Genomic DNA, 18,732 nt, shown 5'->3' on the forward strand with positions numbered 1-18,732 from the left:
TGCATCTACTTCTCAATACACATCAAAACTTTTATCATATAGTGAGTTGGAAAACTCACATATGGCTCTAAAATTTTACCAATAGTGCTAAAAACATTTTCTAATGTCACATACATGAAATTTGCATTGCAACCACATTTACCCATCTATGCCAAAACCAAAATTTAATTGTTTACATTCCACAAAAAAGGTGAAAAAATATATCAAATTCAGGTCTCATCAACTATATTTCTAATTTATCACTAATTATAGAGTAAACAATTGGAACAAATCCAACTCTATAACAGAGTTACTCTATTTTATAGTAAATATAGATAAAATTATAGATTATTATTGTAGATGATCTAAAATTTAAATACTTATTTTAGGTAATAATTTGGATTTTTGATTATTATTGATTACTAATTTGGACCGAGTACAAATTTGATATAAGTTTTTTTTTGTTTCTAAAAGTTTTGGGATTTTCAGATACTCCGAATGCGGTTTGAATAAAATCCATATTTCGGAATACCTTAAAATAAAATTTATTTATATATTTTTGTTAAATTCGGTTTGGTTCGGATTCATTTATGTCGGTTCAATTTTAGATTTTTAGGTTCGTTTTCTCACGCATCCCTATAATCTACTATCTGTAAAAGCTAAATTACATTATATAAATCTCGGGTTAGAAGATTTGCAAATCCACAAACGTTTTAATCAGAAAAATTAAAATAAGAATAAGAAAGTTGACAAAAAAAATTAAGAATAAGAAAAGATTAATAACCGGATAACTGTATACAACTATTAAGATGGGACTTTGTATGGCCCCCCGCACACAAGTACTACACTGACAACTATAAATGAACATTTCTCTTCTTATTTATTACTCCCTCCGTTTTATAATGTAAGTAGTTTTAGCTAAAATCACAAAGATTAAGAAAATTATTATGTTTTAAAAAGTATTGTATATTAAATAGGTTAGATATAACTTAACCAATCAAAAATAAGTTTATTTAATTTGATTGGTCACACTATATTCAATAAATGTAAAAGTTACCTAGAAATATGAAAACTACTTACATTTTGAAACAAAAAATTTTCCCTAAAACTACTTACAATATGAAACGGAGGGAGTACGACTTCACATTCCCGATTAGCCTCTAACCAAACCCATATTTGGTTTATTTGATTCAATGCCCATGTTAGAAATGAAGATATAAATAAATGTGACACTTGCACTTTCATGTCTTATCAAACAACATATGATTTAAGTTGTTTTCATAATTAATTAAGATCAACCGCTAATGAGAGTCGGTGGAAGTGGATATTATTAGTTTTTTACCGATACTAATTTCCCCTTTTTTTTTTTTTGGCTTTTTGTTTTTATATAGGTTCCGGTGTAATATACTGGTACATCTTAATGAAGCACATGCACTGCGTGGTGCTAAATAAGTACAGACTACCACGGTCCACGCGTCTTTTGGCTGTCCAAAGTCGGCTAATTCAAAGATGAAAAACGACAATACGTAAGAGGAGTGGAGACTGATGTACTGTAATGACATTCGGCCAATGTCGTTATGAAACACACAAAACAACTTGTTATTGGTCAAATCCAACACAAACTGGAGAATACGATTCACATCATGTACAAAATTGCCAAGGTAGATGATGAGAAAAAGAACCAAGTCTGACCATAAATGTCTCCTAAAACATTAGACTCCAGTCACTCCAGGACTGTGATTTAGAACTCCACGAACCTACACACATATTTGCTCACTCTGGTTGAGAGTATCAGCCACGGTATGATCCCAACCTGCATTTCCACAAAACCAACACTCTCATTCCCACAACACCACAAAAGAAATGGATAGAGAGAGAAGAAACTTACCATCACATGGCCTGTCAAGTGACCTCCTGTCCCCCAAGATAGCAAATTCCCTGAGAATTACACCACACTCATTATTTTTTAACGTATGTTGTACCAAAGCCAGCGTCAACCAGCAAATCTAACTTTACTTACCAAAGGGTTGAACAAGCTGCTTAGCAATAATGGCAATTGGAGTCCTCCAGAACCAAAGTACCAAGATTACATATACCAAAACCTAGAGACAGAGTTCTTATTACATCTCAAATAAGGAGTTCTCAAAAGAAAAAAGAAGCCTGAATCACACCACTTTAGTTACCTTTGAAGCAAGCAGAACCTTTCCATACATATCGTATGACAGATTAATTTCTTTATTCTGCTGCTCCAAATCTGAATTTCACAAACAAACAAAAACATAAACACACCTATACAAGACCAAAAAAGATTAAATGCTCTGGTAGGTCCATCCATCTACCACCAGAATGCATTCATTTCTAAATCTAACTACCCTATTGCATTACCATCACACTATAGAGCTGACATGTACAAAACGCATACTCACATTGTGCAAGTTCTTTCTCTTTAGCAGCTGCAGACCTCCTAAGTTTAGCCGCTTGAGCAAACGTGGCAGGCCTGAACCAAACATAAAACAAACTCACTCACATGGATGTTTCAACCACAGCTTCACACAAAAAACTACTTACTGAGACAATCCAGTGGCCTCTCTCAAAAGCTGCTTAATCTCAGATCTAAGCTCTGCCTCCCTCGTGTTCTTCGACCCTTTCTGTATAAATTACACAAAGAATGTGACTTTTCAAATTGGATTACTCATGAAAACGTTTTTTTGTATATTACCTTCTTCAACTGGTCTAGCCTCTTTGATAGCAACTGGAAGATGACGACGACGAAGAACGTCAGAGGAGCGGCCACAAAGCCGCGATCTTTAATCAAATTCTCTCCTTCCATCTGAACATTTCAAACTTAAAATCAAATTCGCAAAATAGAAACCCTAATTTGATCCGTCGTAATCCTGCGTTGATCTGATTCTATAGAGATTGCACGATGAGGAAGAAACGGTTTCGATTCCCTGTGATCGAATCAGAACTTACAATTTCCGTCGTAGATTTCCAGAATCGCAAGCCTTCTTCAAGCGGAAGAGCTCATTTTGAAACAGAGAAGAGGATTGGTTAAGATCTTTCGAAATAAGAGTACATGACTCTTTTCGTCTCTATTGACAAAATTAAAGCCCTTAAAGAGTAAATAACGATAACTAATGATTTAGCCTTTCTCAGCAGGCTTTATTGGGCTTCTATGTGAGAGACTCGGCCAGTTATATTTAGAAAAACCAACTGCTATTTGAGTTTTTTTTTAAGGCCCTGAATGTATAATACTAACCCCACCACACTGGAGTTAATAATATTAAAAATATCTATATATATTTATGTATCTATATATTTTTATTACAATAATAATTGCATCGCAATTATTCTGTAGTTGTTCCGTGAATTATCATTTGGGTTCTTGATAATGGTTGGTTGCATGCTGTGTTGGTACTCTCTCTCTTTGTTATACACCTTTTATGAAAAATACATAGGTCATTAGTAAACATTTAGAACTATTTGAACACAACGTGTCGTATGTATCTTAAAGTTAAAAATGTGATATATGTTTATTGTCTAGGATTGATTTTCATTAAATCTATGAAGATTATGCACCTCTCAAAATGATTTAGGAAGATACTTTCAAGAGAATAAGTTTGTAAAGAAAGAAGACATGCATGAAGATAGTTAAAAGATGGGCACATAATGTATAAATAGACTACTAGAGATAAAGTCTTTCACATCGGAAATTCGAAAAAGCTTAAAAATATATATATAAGAGATGAGTCAATCAACTTATCACCAATTGATTTTAAGTTGAAAACTCATCTAGCTTACATGGTATCAGAATCTGGTTCATACTGTCCAACCAATCCACATCGATCTGGTCCAAAGTTAATCCATCGATCCTTGCCCAATTTTTTTGAGATTGACATTCAAAAAGCTATCATCTCGAAAAGAAGTATTAGAGACAGTCTTATATATTGAAAGTTGAAAGAGATCTTAATTAATATATACGAGAGATAAAACAATCAAACCTATCAATAATTAGTTCTACGTTAAAAACTCATATAAGTTGCTGACTTCTAGTCTTTAGTTTCATGCGAGCACAAATCCATTTGAGGCACTACAAATCAATGTGGTTTGTAGATTGTGTTCATATATCGAAGAGGAAAATACGAGGACACATGCCTATGTTTTTTGGTCTTCGGATTTGAGTTAAGAGATATATGTGCATCTCATTGAATGCAAGAAATTTTCTAATGTCGAACTATGGTGTGTTTTAGTGAGTAATACTGTAATTTCAGTTTGGAACCATCTTGTTGTAATTTTGCCTAACTGATCTTCTATATATTAATTAAGAATCATTTTAAAATAATAACCTTATATTTGTAATATTTACAACTGAACCTTGCTGATGTGTTTCTTTATTACATCTCAATTTTGCTAAGATGGCAACATTAGAATTGAATTCAGAATATGTTAGTCCAACTTAATTTATCTAGGAAATGTAACATATAACATAAAACGACTTTAGAAAATATACATACTTCAAAATTATTTTGGTCCTTTGGCCATCGAGTGTAGAATACATACATCCACCTTACTCATCGAATTTAAGTAAGTAACGTGTTCCTCTTGGCGTAATAGTTCATATAGAGATGAGGAATCTTTGTAACAGTTATACTCACTTCTCCATCTTCTCCTACAAATAGACGCAAATACCATTCCATATAAGTCATTTAAATCATGGACATCTTAGGAAGATCATAAAAGTGAAGCATCTTGGTTAGCAAAAAAAAAAAGTGAAGCATCTTCAAAGTTTTATACCATAATACAAGGCACAAACACACAATGTATGCTAACTAGGACATGATTAACGAAAATTTTGACTTCTTTATTTCCGCATACGAGTACTGAAACACGAACAAATGATCGATGAAATGGTTTTGCATGTTGAAAAAAACTTTAGTCTACATCAACCAGTATTGGGTATCTATTCTATTAAAACATGATCATTTCTCATTTTTGACCAATGGTGTCTAACTATTTATTCTCACATCTTACTCTTTCATATTAATAACTGTTGTTAGATATACTCAACCTTTTTCATATTAATAACTGTCGTTAAATAGACTCAACAATTTTTTCAATTTTTTCTCCATATTAATAACATTAAATCAAACTATTTCATTACTCATCATTTTATGAATATTCATGTGGCTTTAGTGGACGTTACTAACCATGACTATTCATGTGGGCAAAACATTATACACCATAGTTGTATAAATGTTACATCACATACATGACGATGAATTAGCAATCTGGTAAAAAAATTATATTAGTCGTGTTCATTTGTGTTCGATGCAACTATATCTGAATGTAACAATAATATGATTTGTATTGATTTTTTCATCCTTAACAGCTAAACATTTTATATGTAGTACCAATAAACTTACATTTGTTGCATAAAGTTGATTCTAAAAAGGGTGCTACTAAATTTAAAGTTTTGCACAAGTAAAACATTAAGCAGTAAAAAAATGTTTGAAAAACAAAAAGTAAAATTACATTTGCTCATTTTGAAAAATACTATAATCTTAAAGTTTCAAATGACATTCTATTTAATCAAAACACAAAAATTTCTCTAATATTTTTAGAAATAATCAATAAAAAATATATCCACCTTTTCGAATGACGGATCAAATTCTAGTAATGATATAAACATTAGTCTCTCAGCAGGAGGTGATCTCTTTCTACTCTAACATCATTCTACATAGTATCAAGACAACATACAATAATATAGTGGTCATTTGCTGATAATTTTTCATCACACCATAACCAGTATTGGGTATAATAATCTAACCATTAATATCTCGGCAATGACCACTAAAATCGTATTGGGTATAATGAGGAAAATGTTATAAATAAAGAAGAGAGAAGGAAATAATTGGTGTGTCTTATTCCATGAATAATAACTCCTTATATAGGGATTACAATAGCTTGGATACAAAGTCTAACTTGGAGTGGGGAACAAGTATATCTAAGACTTTCCATATGGACATCACCACAATATTTATAACAATTCCCCTTGATGTCCATCATCATGTCAAAGTGCTTTCAAAACGTCGTAGATGCTGCCTCGTTAAAAACCTCACCAGGAAAACCCAATGGGAAAAACCATGGTTAAGGGAAAAAGAGTGCAGCGCGTAATGATTTCCCCTTATGTGTACATACGTCAAGATCTTTGAGAAAACACATTCTGATAAAGCGAACTAACTTCTTGAAAGTATCAGTGGTTCATGCCTTGGTGAATAAGTCAGCGAAATTGTCACTTGAATGAACTTTTAGGATACCAACATCGTCATTCTTCTGTAGTGCATGAGTCTTCATATGATTTGATCATTTTCTTGGATTCTCTTTAGAACAATGATAGACTTTCATCTCTGAAACTGTAACATTCTCCTTGGATGTCTATCTTTTGTGTGTTATTTGTTTCCTCGTTAAAACCTTGACATCGAAAAACCTAGTGGGATAAAAACCATGATAAGGAAAAAGAGTACAACGACACTTACTATCATATTTCTTCCCCTGGAAACAATATCTTCAGTATATTCATTCCAATCAAATAAATATCTTCAGAGAATTGAGCTTAATAGAATAAACTCTATCTATTACAATATCGAGGGCCTTTAGATTTCTTGTCCATAAATCTCTTTTGACTTAGACAATAGTTTCTTGGTCCACTTGGATTTCAAACCAAATTTCTTACATACATTCATCAGGATATTCGTCTCGTACATACGAGTTATTCATTTGTAACTATAAAAGTTATTATTATGACTTTGTTTCTAGTCATATGAAATTATATCTTTCAGTTATGAAAGAGATTAGTAACTTTCTCAAATAACACTCTTAAGTATGGTACTTCAAGACTAGTCGTATATATGATCATCCTAAAATCTTTAAGGATCTTTTAAGATAACATCTCTTATTCTAGATGTCGAGTTTGGAACACATAAAAATGTAGTCATTTCAAGATCTTTCTTCCAAACAAACAAATTGTTATAACTCTTCAGGAGTTTGTATTTATAATCATATCAATGATTATATTGATTCATAATCTCTTGATACAAATGGGTACATTTGCTAATCTTATAATTCATAAATCCCATAAAATAGTTTGTTTCAGTTCCATCGAATATGTAGAGTTCCCGAAACTTGATTTTGATACCATCAATCCTTCATGGATTCTATCTTTCAGGGATTAACATTGATCCTTCTTTGTGTGCAACGGCTCATTTACATCTCACTTGTTTTACACCTTTTAGTGTATGGACTACTAGTCCAAATACTTCTCTATTTCCCAAGAAGTTTATATCTTTGTCTATTATATCTTTCTGATTTGGTCAATCATTTCTTTGTGTACACTTTTCAATAGAGTTTTCTTTCATGATCTTTCTCTTCATTTATCATATCAACTGCTACTTTGCATGCATAAATATCATCGACGTTGATTTGCTTTATACATGACATAACATATTGAGATCTATTCATTGTCTCAGGTACCTGAATTTCTTTCAGTCATGTTTAATGTCTCTTATGGAGATCATTCAAAAACTTTAGCCTCGTTTTGACCATTATCAATATATGCTCCTTTTCATATACGAGGAATCTTATCTTAGGAACCAGCATGTCTACCACGCTTCAGGTGTGATTAGCAGTTTGATGTTGTTCTTCTAGAACAACTATTCTTATTGGAGCATTTACAGCTAGTATATGTGACTTGATCACTCTATCTATATGGGTCAGTAAATGTGTCTGGCAACTGCTTTACTAAGCTATATTACTGAATTATCTTTTGGAATTCTATTTCGCGTTCTCTTTAGTCCGGGAATCAATGATAATTCATTTCAACTTTCAGCTGTTTACTTTCTCCGCCTTATGTTGAAAATACTAATTCAATTTTACCATTCAAATTGAGCATTACTTATATCCTTCGGGGTGGCTCTAAATAGTATGAATTCATATCCAACATATATTCCCAACTCATCTTAAAGCTCTGTGGTGGAGCAACAAAAATGTGTATTGCACATTCAAAATTCTTAGATGAGAATGTTTGGTTTCTGACCCAAAACCAGTGATGGGAGAATTACTTATAATTTATTGGCTTGGTGCGAATTATGTTGCTCAAATGTTCAATACTTATCCCCATGAACATTCAATAATTATCAAATAATTATCAAATACTTATAGTGAATTCACCAATATTATAAAGATACATAGTGGGTGATCAGTCCACTAACATCTATTTTATTTATGCCAATAACTTCTTTAAGCTGGTGAAAAATTATACTATTATTTGATCTTATGAGCAAGCAACATGTGTCAAATCATTCAGAAGAATCTTCTAGTTCTTCAATGACTATTCACATAAACTGTAAGTATCTTGTGCATCATTACTGAACCAAAATGGTCTAATTGGTCATGCCAAATAATTTGTAAACTTTTGGTTTACAGTATATTTATCTCCATTACACTATTTTGTGTAGTACAATCTGTAAGAGGATGTAGACACTTTCTCAACTATACTTTTACTGCCTTGAGAAATATTTCTATTTTGAAATGAATTTTACATTCCTTTTCTCTTAGTGTCTCAGTATAATTTGTCTCAAATTTCCGTGGGTTTACTCTATGAAGGATTCATCAATCTCAATTTAGTGTAAAAATAATCTCTGGATGTTTCATTTATCATAAAATGTGAGATTCTTTAACTCTTTCCCTTGAAATGATAATACTACAGGTTTATCAATCTCGAATGATTCTCATTTTTAGAATCAACAACATCCCCTACAAGGGTCATGTATTCTTTCTTAGATCCTTCTTACTTTTGAGACTTATAAGAATATGATGTCATAAGGATTTTAAATTGCATTCTTATATGCAGTACTATTATTTACTCTTCTGGAGCATCATATATATCCTCTTCTGGAACATTCAGTAAATTTTATGCTATCTTGTATTGTACTCACAATAATTTTCTTTCATCTGTAGATGATTAGATGATTGATTCAAATCTCCTATTTATTACCATCTTTATTTTCTCAACTTCAAGTGAGAATATGAGTTCTATAAAGAAACCCTTTGATTTTGACCTTACATCAACAACTCATTGCTTTTCTGAGTCTCAAGGAGACAAGATACAAGTATAAACTACTTTAGTCTCTTTTGTCAATCATGTGTCTGCTGGACAACATTACTTGTGTAAAAAAATTTCATCAATATGACAGATAAACTCACAACATAGAGAGTTTTTTCCATCAATGTTTATTTATTGATAAAAAGAGTATATAGTCGTGTGTGAGTATAATAATACAATCTCTCCTTTCTCTTACATACCCGATTCCCGAAGCAGATTTGTGGGCTGTTTTTCTAGACACCGGTAAGGCTCCTGGCCGTCGGCGTCAGGTCCTTCTCCCCGTCTTTTGTTTCGTCCTTCTTTGTTCCCGTCTGCTCGTCGTCTTCAGTTACTGGTTCTGTCTTCTGGCTGTATCATACGACTTGTGTCCTATGGTCCCTCTCGAAGCTTCTCACTCCAGATCTTTTCGCCTCCTTGTACCAGCGAAGTCAACGCTTGGGTCTCAGACGTAACCTCCTCTGCTCACCGCCGCCATCGCCCTTCCTACTCTAATTCTCGGCGCCGCTCCTCTATATGGAAGCCCAACCACCAGATCTACTTATCCCGAGCTTTGGCTCGCTAGATCTGGGGGTTCGTGTAGATCTGAATCGCCTCCACCACTCCTCGCCACTTTCACCTACGACGAGACTCACCGTACAGCATTGCAACTCTTTCAATTTGGAGACTAAGTCCATCCACCATCCCCATCTCCAACCGCTGTCTCTCACCCACCTTCATCTTTTGCCTTGCTGGTCTTGGTCCCGCCGTGTATCCCGTCTTCGTTACATCACCGGCTCACCAAAGACTCTACAGAGACAACCCTAACAAAGAAAATTTATTGACATCTCCGGCAAAGCCAAGGCTCTGCCCACTGCGTCTTCTCCTAAGTCTTTACACAAGAGTTTACAAGAGATATCCATCAACAGGATTTACGAGTCCCATCGAACGTGGAGAGGCTGATCCATTTCCAGAGAACGGCGTCGGCGAGATACTGCTCAACAAAACCCTGATCTGCAGTCTCTTGCATTATTCATGGGCTTTGGCTTGGTTACATCTCTTGGGACACAGTTCTATTTTGAGAGGCTCTAGGGCCCTAAGGTTTTACTTGATCTTTATTTCTAAACTCAGACGTTTCAGGCCTTTCTTGTTTTCCGTCTTATTCGAGATTCACATAGTCTCTTCAGAAAGTTTTCTTGGTGGCTTCAGTTGTAGGCGTCTAAAACATCAATTTTAGGACTTCATCCAACAACACCATCTGACTTTGCCAGCTATTATGCTCAATTCAGCATCAAATTCACCAATGGAATCGGAGGTGAAAAGAGTTTCAACCGCCTTATCATTTCGCTTACCGATATTTTTGCTATCCGAACCTTTAGGGATTCACCTAGTCTCTCGGGACATCATAGACGGTTGTAGAGCTAGTCTCTTTCGTTTGACGGGTTACTTAGCCTCTATTGGCTTCCTATCCCTCTTTCAATCCCTTTCACTAGGGTATTTCAACGTCTTTTCAGACTATTTGAAGCTCTTCCGAGCTGTGGTTTCAAGGATTCAAGTGAAGATTATCTGCGGATCTCTCTACTTTGAGCTAGTCTCTCCTTGTAGCACTTCTATCCCATATTTTATTGCTTTATTGTCTTTGTTGTTATCTTACCGTCGAGCATACCTCCGATTGTAATCGTTGGAACACCATAGTCTTGATTTAATTAAATTTGTGCACAAAAAGAAAGTATATAATCGTTATACAAACAATTATACAGTTTTAAAGGCGGATACGATCTTGACTCTTGAGCTATGAAAAAATTCACAGTGCTCACTGAAGCAATATCTTCTCGGCAGTGGTCGACAGAGCTCTACAAGGTTCTTGCTGATCTATTCTTCTCTTCTATCTTTCTTTTCTCTCTTGTCACTTCATTCACTCCCAATGTTTGTAATGGTCCAGTTGATGGGCTTGCAAAGACATGTACTTCTTCCATAGTTATGGATCCCAGCTACTTCTTAATCTCTTTAATGAAATTTCTATCAGTTGTTAAAAAAAAAGGACTGTCCTCATGTGCTAGACTATTTGCTGATCTATTAATTGATCTCTTCGTAAAGCTGAAACAACACATTAAATTTTTGGTTCCACATTTGAATGCGTATTTATGTTTTCCATAGACTGAGTTTATCAGATTCTTGCTATCTCCTTGAAGACAATATCAGTGATTCCCATACACCATGCATCGTGATCAAGGAATGAAAATGAATAATGCATTCCTTGTTATTCCTTTTTTATTTTATCATTTATAAGGAATAGTCTTTCCTTTTCATTCCTTCTCATTCCTTTAATTTTAGAGGAATATAGAACAAATTTGTTCATCTCCCAAAGTGATGAGGAATAATTTTCCTTTTTATTCATATAATTTTATTCCTCTGCGTTTTTTTCATACTCATTTCTAATGTTCCTCTAATGGTCATCAGTTAGATCCTGAGTAATATTTTTTCCTTCTGCTTGCTGAGTTTGAAAAACATGTCACTGATGATCCCCAAACAATAGTCATTCCACAAATGTCTCCAGTCACCCACCCTGATCTTTCGTGTCCGTTGTTTTTGAACAAACCTACGTCAAAGTTACATTTTACCAAACCTGGTGGTGGTCTCTGCCAACGAGTGTTATTATTTGGAGACTATCCTTGAAGTAATTGTTAAGAACAGCTGTTGCACTAATCCAGGCTTTTACAACCTCATGTGTCCTTTTTTTTTTTTGAAAACACCAACCTCCAGTGTCCATTTTGGTTGAAGTTGAGGATTTATTTTTTTGTTTTTCTATTTAAATTCAATTGCATCTTGATTTCCAAATTCTCCATAAAATCCAAAACACTACAAGAAAACGTATCTTTACCGAGGAAGTTTAACGAGGAAAAATAATCCTCGTAAAAAAACGTTGATTTTGCGAGGAAATTACGTTGAGAAAGAAAATCATCGTTATTTCGTCGTAAGGTAACGACAAAAAAAATTCGTCGTAAAGACGATGTAAATTGACGTGGCTTTTACGAGGAAATAGTTTTTCCTCGTAAAAGCCACGTAAATTTCGCGAGTGCTTTACGACGAAATATTTTACGTGTACTTAACGAGGAAATTTTGAATCCACCAACTTGGTAGGTGGCTCACGTTTTTTTTTTGGCCATACAATTAATTTTCGTCGTAATTTCATAGTAAAATTACAACTACCAGATTCGAAATTTTCTATAAATATGGATGTTGGAACATCATTTTAAACACACCAACAACAAAAAACGTGAAAGAAAAAAAAATGGCTGGCTCTGGGACTATTTACGAGTTGCGGAATTGGATGTATATGCATAGAGATGCTAACGGGAGAGTGACGAAAGAATACCTTGCGGGGCTGGAGACATTTATGCACCAAGCAGATTCAACACCGCTCGCCCAAGAAAGTGGTAAGATGTTCTGTCCTTGTCGGAAATGCAACAATTCGAAATTGGCAAACCGTGAAAATGTTTGGAAGCATTTAATAAATAGAGGTTTCACGCCAAATTACTATATCTGGTTTCAACATGGGGAAGGTTATAATTATGATCAGAATGAAGCTAGTAGTAGTAATAGCAATTTTCAGGAAGAACCGGTTAATCATCATTTGCATAATGAACATAGTTACCATCAGGAGGAGATGGTAGATTATGATAGGGTTCATGATATGGTAGCTGATGCATTCGTAGCTCATGATGAAGATGAAGAACCTAATATAGATGCAAAAAAGTTTTACGGAATGTTAAACGCGGCGAATCAACCACTTTACAGTGGTTGTAGAGAAGGTCTCTCTAAATTGTCGTTGGCTGCTAGAATGATGAATATTAAAACTGATCACAATCTACCTGAAAGTTGCATGAACGAATGGGCGGACTTGTTTAAAGAGTATTTGCCGGAAGACAATGTGTCTGCTGATTCTTATTATGAGATTCAGAAATTAGTTTATAGTCTTGGGTTGCCTTCGGAGATGATAGATGTCTGCATCGACAACTGCATGATCTATTGGGGAGATGATGAGAAGCTAGAAGTATGTCGATTCTGCAAGAAGCCACGATTCAAGCCGCAAGGACGGGGACGTAATAGGGTACCGTACCAAAGGATGTGGTACCTACCAATTACAGACAGATTGAAAAGATTGTATCAATCAGAGCAGACTGCTGCAAAGATGAGATGGCATGCCGAGCATACTCAGACGGATGGTGAGATGACTCATCCATCAGATGCAAGAGCCTGGAAACATTTCAACAAAGTACATCCGGATTTTGCTAGCAATAGCCGGAATGTGTATCTCGGATTATGCACAGATGGATTTAGTCCGTTCGGAATGTCAGGGAGACAATATTCATTGTGGCCAGTCTTTCTTACGCCATACAACCTGCCACCGGAGATGTGCATGCAACGGGAGTTGCTATTCTTGACGATATTGATACCTGGTCCGAACCATCCAAAAAGGTCCCTGGATGTTTTCCTACAACCACTGATAAAAGAGTTGAAGGATTTGTGGTCAACAGGGGTGAGGACGTATGATGTTCAACGAAGACGAATTTTACGATGCGAGCTATGCTTTTGTGGACCATAAGTGACTTTCCTGCATATGGGATGTTGTCTGGATGGACTACACATGGGAGATTAGCTTGTCCATATTGTAATGGAACGACAGATGCGTTTCAACTGAAGAATGGTAGGAAGACAAGTTGGTTTGATTGTCATCGTCGATTTCTTCCCATTGGCCATCCTTACCGAAGAAACAAGAATTTGTTTAGGCACAAAAGGGTTGTGAGAGACACTTCTCCACCATATCTAACTGGAGAACAAATTGAAGCACAAATCGACTACTACGGAGCTAACGAAACAGTTCGTTGGGGTGGTAATTGGCATGTCCCTCGTAATATGCCTGATTCTTACGGTGTTCATCACAACTGGCACAAGAAGAGTATATTTTGGGAGTTGCCATATTGGAAGGATCTTCTTCTGCGCCAACCTCGATGTGATGCATATAGAGAAGAATTTCTTTGAGAACATCATGAATACAATATTGAATGTCCCAGGGAAGACAAAAGACAACATAAAATCGAGGTTGGACTTGCCGGATATTTGCTCAAGAAGCGAGTTACATATTAAAAGCAATGGACAAGTTCCCGTTCCGATATTCAGACTGTCTTCAGAAAAAAAGTCGGTGTTGTTCAACTGGGTGGCATCAGAAGTGAAGTTTCCCGATGGGTATGTTTCAAATCTCTCTAGATGTGTTGAAAAGGGTCAAAAGTTCTCTGGGATGAAGAGTCATGATTGTCATGTCTTTATGCAACGACTACTGCCCTTTGCATTTGCGGAGCTACTTCCAACAAACGTACATGAAGCACTTGCAGGTTCGTAGTGTTTTATATCACAATATATAATTTTATAACGGTCTAGTTTGCAAAATAATATACGACTAACAATGTGTTTAATTGTTTTTGGAATATAAAAGGCATTGGAGCATTTTTCAGGGATCTGAGCACACGCACTCTTAAAGAAGAAGTTGTAGAACAGCTCCAGGAGAACATTCCCATCTTATTGTGCAACTTGGAGAAGATATTTCCTCCTGGATTTTTTGACGTCATGGAGCATCTAGCTGTCCACCTCCCATATGAAGCATTGCTTCGTGGACCTGTACATTACGGATGGATGTATCAGTACGAGCGAGCCATGAAATATTTGAAGGGAAAAGCAAAGAACCTCGCCAAAGTTGAAGGTTCTATAATTGCTGGAAGTTTGACGGAAGAAGTTTCTCACTTCACATCGTACTACTTTGCGTCAAAAGTACGTACCCGTAGAAGAGCTCCAAGAAGATATGATGATGGTGGAGTTGCGCCAACATATGCAGTTGCTGGTGTTCCAGACATCTTTAGCCAGATTGGACGACTCGGTGGGAAGTCTAAAGAGGTTTGGTGGTCGAGTGAACAAGACGCTCATAGTGCACACACCTATATTCTACTCAATTGCGAGGATCCATTGATGCGTTATTTTGAAAGGTAACATATATGGACACTTCAAAACACATATAATTAATTATATAATTGCAAGAGATTCATTCCTATGAAATGTGATTAATTTTACAGCCTATTTGTTTCTCAAGTCGAAGAAACATTTCCTGGTATATCCACAAGTGACGTAGACAAAAGGAAAGATCAGCACTTCATTAAGTGGTTGCGGAATCAGGTATTATAACTCAAACTATTTTTTCATACATGATTTGTATTTTAATGTTCTCTTTATTTTTGCAGGTTGATTATGACGACGATGCAGATTATCCTAAGTGGTTACACGAAGTAATTCAATCTCCACTTGTAAAGGTCACCACATCACAGATGTATTTCACACGAGGCTACACTTTTCACACATATGAGTATGGTAGACAGCGGGCGACCAGTAACTATGGAATATGTGTGAAAGGGGAAACAGATTTCTACGGGATCTTGACGGAGATTATTGAAGTCGAATTTCCAGGGATACTGAAGCTGAAATGCGTCATCTTCAAATGTGAATGGTTCGACCCCGTCGTCAACAGAGGTGTTCGGTCTAACAAATTTGGTGTAGTTGATGTCAACGGTGGACGTCGGTACAACAAATTCGAGCCTTTCATCTTAGCTTCACAAGCAGACCAAGTTAGCTTCCTTCCATACCCTCGGATGAGAGATTCGGGTATAAATTGGTTAGCAGTGATCAAAGTTACACCTCGAGGACGAATCATCAGTGGAGAAGAACCACCATTGCAAGAAGAACAGATAAATGAAGTCGAGGAACCTGAACAAGAGTTGATGACATCCTTCTCATTGATCCGCATAATCACGAATACGAAGATCTTACCGATGATGCCACAGACGAAGCTGTAGAAGACGAGTTTAATGAAAATGATGATATTTCTAGTGATGACGAGAATGTCGATGTATCCGATTGATGTATTTGATTTTGTGTAGTTTGTTTTATGAATAAGGTAATGTGAGAGTTTGTTTTATGAATAAGGTAATGTGGGAGTTTGTTTTATGAATAAGAAATTGTGGGAGTTTGTTTTATAAATAAGTAAATGTGGGAATTGTGGTTTGGAATGGAAATAAACATGGGGTTTGGAATATATGAAGTAGAAGATAAGGAATATGGGGTTTTGGGGTTTGGGGTTTCGGATTTTAGGGATTTAAACGTACTGCTCGTTAATTCCTCGTAATTTACGTCGAATGTACGACGAAATCGTCGTTTATTCCACGTAGGACAGAATCGTCGTAAAGACCTCGTAAGGTAAATTGACGTAAATACCACGTAAAGTAAATGACGAAGGAGGCACTCTTTAATTCCACGTAGGATGATTTCGTCGTAAACACCTCGTAAGGGCACGAGGATTTTACGACGAAATTAAAAAAGCGGGGCACGCTAATTCCACGTAAGCAAGAATCGTCGTAAAAGAGTCGTAAACTAACGACGATATTACGACGAAAATATTAAAAATACTAAAAAAAAGAAGAGAAGAAAGATGCTTGAATCACATTTGGCGAGACTTACGTAAGTCTCGACCACATGAGTTCCAAATATCTTCTTCTCTTCTTTTTTTTCCAAATTTTCTAAATTGGCGAAAGCGGGACTTGCTACTTCCTCATAGTATAAAAACTAGAAAAAAAAAAAAAAAGAAAGATACTAGAATTATATGTGGCGAGACTTAAGTCTCACCCACATAAATTCTAATATCTTCTTTTCTTCTTTTTTTTTTCAAATATTTCTAATTTGAAAAGTATTTTGGTGAGGAGTGTGACTTGTGTGTGTGGGACTTGTGTGTGTGGTTTGAGAAGGAAAGTTGTGGGTATTTATAGAAAATAAAGGCTCGCTAATTCCTCGTAACTGGTTTACTCGTTAATTCCACGTAACCCTTTTCGTCGTAAAAACGTCGTTAACGAAAACGCGGGCCTTTGTATTTCGTCGCTATTTCGTCGTAACTGAAAACGCGGGCCTCTGTAATTCCTCGTAAGTTTACGAGGAAATTACGAGGACAAGTAATCTTATATATATCCCGAGCGAGCTCGCTCCGTCTTTCCTCTCCACTTCCTCTCCACTTCCTCCCTAATTCGTAGCAATGGTAAGTCTCCTAATTCCTCTCTAGTTTGATTAGTTTAGGATAGATTAGGTGGTTAGTATAGGGAATTTAGATAGGTTTACGGATCTTATGTTATTTAGTGTTGATTAGGTGGATAATTTGGGAAGTATATGTTTACGAAAATTTAAAAAATTTAATTTTTTTCTCAGGTTCGAAAAGGTAGACTTACTGCCCATTACAGAGAGATGTTCGGAGAGCCGGGTAGTCGTTTAGACCCGTCGTCTTCTTCAGCTCCCGGTTCTTCGGGTCAGGAGACTGTCCCCGAGACTCAGTACACTCAGAGAGTCATTGGATCTCCTTCTTCTAGTGCACCATCGGTTCTTCACGTGCCTCCCCAGATGCCTCCTCCTCCTGTGCCTCCTACGATGCCGGCACCTCCGATGCCCGCGGCCGAGATTCATCCCGATTTGATGGTGCCTCCGAGTGCTCCTTACTCGCAGTACACCGTAGAGGACATTCTCCGTCTGCCAGGCAGAGAAGGTTTACCAGTCATCGACCCCGACCGACCGGACGGAACTTTATGGTATGTTTCATTATTTTTTTATTCTTTTTAAATTATTTTATAACTTTAAAAAATAATTTATATTTTAAATTTGTATTTTTCAGGTGGGGGATTGACGGATGTCTTGCATCGGACGTAACCGACACGATAAAAGGTTACTTCTCCATGGCACATCCGAACTGGAAAATGACGCCCCACTACGTCAGAAAGACGTGGTTCAAAATTTACGCTGTAAGTTCTATTAATTAAATATATATCTTTAAATTTTTTAATTATTTATATATATATTTTTTTCTGAAAAACTAATTATAAATTATTTTTTCCAACAGCAAAAATATAATTGGGCCTTCGGGATCACTGAGAGGGTGAGGAAGAAGTTTGAAGCGAAGGCGAAAGTTCGCTTGTTGGACACGGTCTCCAACTGGAAGGGTGACTGGATCGTGAAGGGGTATGAGCGTGGCAAACCCGCTGAGCTCACCACGGATGTCTGGGATGGCCTCATCCGATATTGGCGTCTTCCTGATTCCATTAGAATCGCCCAGTCTTGCTCTAACTCCCGTAACACAGTCGATGAGCACGGGAACGGGCCGATGCTTCACACTACGGGCCAAAAACCCCACGCTGGTGTCCGTTTGGAAATGGTAATTAAAAATTTAATTATATTAAATTTTTAGTATATTTTTATATATATATTCTAATTAACAACTTTCTTAAATGTTTTTTTAGGCCAAAGAGACGGGAGAATTCCCGTCTCTTATGCAACTTTACGAGAGGACCCACAAGAACAAGGCGGGCCGATTTATAGATGGCAAGTCCGAACAAATCTACAACGATTTGGCTGCTCGGGTTGAAGAACGCCAGACCCAGCTGACCCAACAGTCCACCGATGGATTACCCGTCACCTTATCCACACCTGAAGTGGATAAGCTTTACGAGGAGGTAAATTTTCTAAAATTTTAATTTTTTTAA

General features: G+C 36.2%; 1 protein-coding gene across 2 annotated transcripts; it reads right to left on the reverse strand.

The window, feature by feature from the left end:
* Positions 1-1,489: 1,489 nt before the first annotated feature.
* LOC103849523 lies at positions 1,490-3,206 on the reverse strand. 2 transcript variants are annotated; one of them, XM_018656059.2, is made up of 9 exons: positions 2,953-3,190; positions 2,849-2,858; positions 2,699-2,810; positions 2,548-2,627; positions 2,406-2,476; positions 2,163-2,233; positions 2,000-2,081; positions 1,868-1,917; positions 1,490-1,792 (listed from the first exon to the last, which is right to left on the reverse strand). In XM_018656059.2, the coding sequence occupies exons 3-9, from the start codon at positions 2,807-2,809 to the stop codon at positions 1,721-1,723; spliced, it is 537 nt and encodes a 178-aa protein (XP_018511575.1). In that variant the 5' UTR covers position 2,810; positions 2,849-2,858; positions 2,953-3,190; the 3' UTR covers positions 1,490-1,720. The 2 variants fall into 2 exon arrangements, with proteins under 2 accessions (XP_018511575.1, XP_009124527.1); XM_009126279.3 differs by lacking the exon at positions 2,849-2,858 and having other exon boundaries at positions 2,699-2,809; positions 2,953-3,206.
* Between the last annotated feature and the right edge of the window lie 15,526 nt (positions 3,207-18,732).

This window comes from Brassica rapa, chromosome A08 (assembly GCF_000309985.2).
Source record: "Brassica rapa cultivar Chiifu-401-42 chromosome A08, CAAS_Brap_v3.01, whole genome shotgun sequence".
Classification (NCBI taxonomy): domain Eukaryota; kingdom Viridiplantae; phylum Streptophyta; class Magnoliopsida; order Brassicales; family Brassicaceae; genus Brassica; species Brassica rapa.